Consider the following 5,057-nt stretch of genomic DNA (forward strand, 5'->3'; position numbering starts at 1 on the left):
TGCCACTGAACCTTGTTTGTCCCCTGTGGTGTTGTGGAGAGGTGCTGCCCAGGAAGAGCCACTGTCATGCAGTCCACAGTGCCTCCCCCACATTGCCATTTCACTTGTCCTGAGGGAGCAACATAGTGTCATATCTATTTCACAGATGAGGAAACAATTTCCATAAAGTTAAGAGGCCCTCTGGACAGTGGAAAGAACATGGGCTTGGTGGTCAGATGGATGACCTGGGTTTGAAACTTGGCTCTGCCACTTATTAAGCTTGTAATCCATGGCCCAGTTACTTAATTTCTCTGGTCCTCTTTCTCAACCTACAAAATGGGAAAAGCTAATGGTAGCTGCCCAATGGAGTTGTTAGGGGGAAAGATTTGGCCTAGAGGTATTCAGTGAATGGGAGTTTCCTTCCATCTCTCTTGCCCAAATTACCTAAATTGGTGGAATCAACTAAGACCTCTGGCCTCATGTTGGAACTGGGGAGCTGGACCTAGGAGGTAGGCACCTGGCTCTGAGGTCCAGCCCCTCCGCTATGTCTTCCCCTCTCTGCCAGGTCCTGGGGAGTCAGAGAAGGTACAGCAGCTGGAGGAGCAGGTACAGAGCCTGACAAAGGAGCTTCAGGGCCTTCGGGGTGTACTGCAGGGACTGAGTGGGCGCCTGGCAGAAGATGTCCAGAAGGCTGTGGAGACAGCCTTTAATGGGAGGCAGCAGCCAGCAGATGCCGCTGCCCGCCCCGGTGTGCACGAAACCCTCCATGAGATCCAGCAGCAGCTGCAGCTCCTGGACAACCGCGTTTCCACCCACGACCAGGAGCTAGGTCATCTCAACAACCATCACAGTGGTGGTGGCGGCAGTGGCGGCAGGGCCCTGGACCCAACCCCAGCCCCTCCTGGCCACAGCGAGCAGCTGCTGCGGGAGCTGGAGCAGCGACTGCAGCAGTCCTGCTCTGTGTGTTTGGCGGGGCTGGATGGCTTCCGCCGGCAGCAGCAAGATGACAGAGAGCGGCTCCGAGCACTGGAGAAGCTACTGGCCTCCATGGAGGAGGGGCAGCGGCAGCTCGCTGGGCAGGTCCTGGGCCGCAGGCCCCCTCAGGAATGCTGCCCTCCAGAGCTGGGCCGGCGACTGGCAGATCTGGAGCGGAGGCTGGAGGTCGTGGCTGGCTCAGTGACAGTGTTGAGTGGGCGGCGAGGCACCGAGCTGGAAGGAGCAGCCGGGCAGGGAGGCCATCCCCCAGGCTATACCAGCTTAGCATCCCGCCTCTCTCGCCTGGAGAACCGATTCAATTCCACCCTGGGTCCCTCAGAGGAGCAGGAAGAAGGCTGGCCTGTGCGTCCTGGGGGACTGGGACACTGGCTGCCTGCTGCCCGGGGCCGACTAGAGAAGCTGGAGGGGCTGCTGGCCAATGTGAGTGGGGAGCTGGGTGGACGGCTAGACCTGCTGGAAGAGCAGGTGGCAGGGGCTGTACAGGCATGTGGGCAGCTCTGCTCTGGGGCCCCAGGGGAGCAGGACTCCCAGGTCAGTGAGATCCTCAGTGCCTTGGAGCGCAGGATGCTGGACAGCGAGGGACAACTGCGGCTGGTGGGCTCAGGACTGCACAAGGTGGAAGAAGCTGGAGAGGGCCGGCAGACCATACTGGAGGGACTGCAAGGGGTCATAGGCCAGCTCCAGAGTCGTGTCGATGCGCAAGATGAGACAGCTGCAGAGTTCACACTTCAGCTGAATCTCACAGCTGCACGGCTGGGTCAACTGGAGGGCCTGCTGCAGGCCCGTGGGGATGAGGGCTGTGGGGCCTGCGGTGGTGTCCAAGAGGAACTGGGCCGCCTTCGGGACGGTGTGGAGCGCTGCTCCTGCCCTCTGCTTCCCCCACGGGGCCCTGGGGCCGGCCCAGGTGTTGGGGGGCCAAGCCGTGGGCCTCTGGATGGCTTCAGTGTGTTCGGGGGCAGCTCAGGCTCAGCCCTACAGGCCCTGCAAGGAGAGCTCTCTGAGGTTATTCTTACCTTCAGCTCCCTCAATGACTCATTGCATGAGCTCCAAACCACTGTGGAGGGCCAGGGCGCTGATCTGGCTGACCTGGGAGCCACCAAGGACCGCATTATCTCTGAGATTAACAGGCTACAGCAGGAGGCCACAGAGCATGTTACAGAGAGTGAAGAGCGCTTCCGAGGCCTGGAAGAGGGTCAGGCACAGGCTGGCCAGTGCCCCAGCCTAGAGGGACGACTGGGCCGTCTTGAGGGAGTCTGTGAGCGATTGGACACGGTGGCTGGGGGGCTGCAGGGCCTACGTGAGGGCCTTTCGAGACACGTGGCTGGGCTCTGGGCTGGGCTACGGGAAACCAACAGCACCAGCCAGACACAGGCAGCCCTGCTGGAGAAGCTGCTGGGGGGGCAGGCCGGCCTGGGCAGGCGGCTTGGTGCTCTGAACAGTTCCCTACTGCTCCTGGAGGACCGACTTCACCAACTCGGCCTGAGGGACCTCACTGGTAAGGGGACAAGAGGAGGCCCGGGGCAGTGCACAGGGACCCCTCCCCCGCTCCCCAGCAACAACCCAGCCTTAACCTCATCTACTTTCTCTTTGCTCTGCCCAGCACAAATTGCAGACCCACCACTGACCTAGGGGGTGGTTTATCCACAAGAGATGATCCAAGGTCCCAGCCCCCGGTCCTTCCCTGGCAACTCAGACAGGCCTGTGGGTGGAGGTGGGGTGCTGCTCTGCCAGCCAGCTATCCAGCATGGGCAGTGAGGGGTCCCATTAACCTGTCCGTGGAGCTACCACCCTCTTTGTCCTTTGGGAACTCCTTTTATGGTTCTCTTTCAACTTTTGTCATTGTAGGGCCTGCAGGTGAGGCTGGGCCCCCAGGGCCTCCTGGAGTGCAGGGACCCCCAGGCCCTGCTGGACCTCCAGGACTTCCGGGCAAGGATGGACAAAAGGGGCCCATCGGGCCACCAGGTATGTGGGCTGAGGTCCTTGCTGCAGCCAGGGTTAGCACCACCCATGGGCAGCCCCAGGCTTGACGATCGACTCTGAATTTGACAGGGAAGGGGGGAAAAGGGATGAGGAGTTGGGGGTCCTAGAAGGCTGATAGTGACTATGAAAGTGACTAGTCACTGTGTTGGCTAATTGGATATGGTGGCCTCACTACTATACTGAAGACCAAGGCTGAACCTACAAAGGCTGTGTCAAATGTAACAGGCGGGGGGCTAAGGGCTTATGGCCTGGCAGTTGAAAAGAGTGGACCTATCTCCTCATTTCTTGGTACCTCTATTCCTGCTTTAAAGTCTGCCTAGCACCTAGCACAGCAGGACCGACTCAGCAGATGTTTGCTGAGTGTCTTAGCAAGAGCTGCCCTACTTCTCATGTTACAGATGTTCATTTGATGTTCCCTTTCCTCCTCCCACAGGTCCCCAAGGTGAACAGGGTAAGTTCTCATTTGATGCTGGAGGGAGGAGAACTGAATTAGGGTTGGAGGATGGAAAGCCTCAGGCAGGCCTGGGGGTAGAGACTCAGGAGCGGAAGGGAGCTTGGCAGCTCTGCACTGAGCATCCACTCTGACACCCATCCTATCCCCACCCAGGAGTGGAAGGGGCTCCAGCAGCCTCTGTGCCCCGGGTGGCCTTTTCAGCTGCCCTGAGTTTGCCCCGGTCTGAACCAGGCACGGTGCCCTTCGACAGAGTCCTGCTCAACGATGGGAACTACTATGATCCAGTGACTGGTAAGCCTGAGAGCGGGCTACATTGGGGGAACCACGGGCCGCGGGGAGGCTGTGCAGTGCTGTGTCCTCATCCTTGCCCCTTCAGACAAGCCGAATCTCTCTCTCCGTGCTCTGGTTTGGGGAGAGCCTTATTCTTTCCTCCATTTATTCATTCTCACGACAGGTTGGATTGAACGCTGGCGTGGGGAGGGGAGGAGCCAGTAGTTCAACAGCTCTTTATTGGGGGTCTGCTCTTGCCCAGGCACTGTTTTGAGTGCTGGGGATCCGGTAACGAACATCAAATCCCCTGCCCTCGTGGAGCTTACATGCTCCTGGAAGAGAGGTGAAAAGACCCAGCAGGTCCCTCCCTAGTCCAAGAACTCAGGGTCTCGAAGTCTTCCTGGCCCCTGCCACTTGCCTCTCCTAACTGCCATCCTTGTCCTCAGGCGTGTTCACCGCGCCGCTGGCCGGTCGCTACTTGCTGAGTGCGGTGCTGACTGGTCATCGGCATGAGAAAGTGGAGGCTGTGCTGTCCCGCTCCAACCTGGGCGTGGCCCGCATAGACTCAGGTGGCTACGAGCCTGAGGGCCTGGAAAATAAGCCGGTGGCTGAGAGCCAGCCCAGCCCGGGCGCCTTGGGCGTCTTCAGCCTCATCCTGCCTCTGCAGGCCGGGGACACGGTCTGCATCGATCTGGTCATGGGGCAGCTGGCGCACTCTGAGGAGCCGCTCACCATCTTCAGCGGAGCCCTGCTTTACGGGGACCTGGAGCTAGAACAGGCGTAGACACGAGGCCGGGGCCGACCAGCCCGAAGTGTCTACGCCTGCCAAAGAGCCAGCGGGGGCGGCGGGCTCCCCTTCCCGGACGGGGCGCCATCCGGGCACCCCAGCCTCGGGCGAGTCGCAGTCTCTGGACCCGTCGCAGCACAGGCTCCCAGAGCTGCCTCCTCCCCACGAACGGAGCGCATCGGGTTGGGGTCTCCAGAGTCTCCTCGTCTGGACTTTTGGCCTGATCACATTCCCTTGCAGGACCCGGGCTGTGGAGGAGCCGATCCTGGCACCCTTTGCTCCCCGCAATTGGCATCTAGGCCGATTCCCTGGGTTCCAGGGCTTTCCCGAGGGTGCTCCGGCCCCCACCGCCATACTAAACTATTCAGGAATAAAGACACTTGGTTTTTATAAAAAAACAAACAAAACAAAACACGCCGTCTACTTCAGTATGTTCAAGGGTAGATAGTACACAGGGGACAGGATGGGGGAGCCCCTGGCTACGAATCCGGGTCGCGCCCTCCGCTCTGCGCGGGAAGGCTCTGCCCGCACTTGCTCCGGACACGCGGGCCACACTAGATGCGCCAGCGACTTAGAGCCCTCGCGGGACGC

General features: G+C 60.1%; 1 protein-coding gene across 1 annotated transcript in view; it reads left to right on the forward strand.

The window, feature by feature from the left end:
* EMILIN1 (elastin microfibril interfacer 1) overlaps positions 1-4,878 on the forward strand; it is a 7,868-nt gene extending 2,990 nt beyond the window's left edge. Inside the window, exons 4-8 of the mRNA XM_006910312.2 lie at positions 545-2,470; positions 2,821-2,937; positions 3,389-3,406; positions 3,563-3,700; positions 4,126-4,878. Coding sequence (XP_006910374.1) covers positions 545-2,470; positions 2,821-2,937; positions 3,389-3,406; positions 3,563-3,700; positions 4,126-4,463 — 2,537 coding nt within the window. The 3' untranslated portion in view covers positions 4,464-4,878. The remainder of the gene's footprint in view (positions 1-544; positions 2,471-2,820; positions 2,938-3,388; positions 3,407-3,562; positions 3,701-4,125) is intronic.
* The last annotated feature ends 179 nt before the right edge of the window (positions 4,879-5,057 follow it).

Source organism: Pteropus alecto, unplaced genomic scaffold (assembly GCF_000325575.1).
Source record: "Pteropus alecto unplaced genomic scaffold, ASM32557v1 scaffold61, whole genome shotgun sequence".
In the NCBI taxonomy this organism is placed as follows: Eukaryota; Metazoa; Chordata; class Mammalia; order Chiroptera; family Pteropodidae; genus Pteropus; species Pteropus alecto.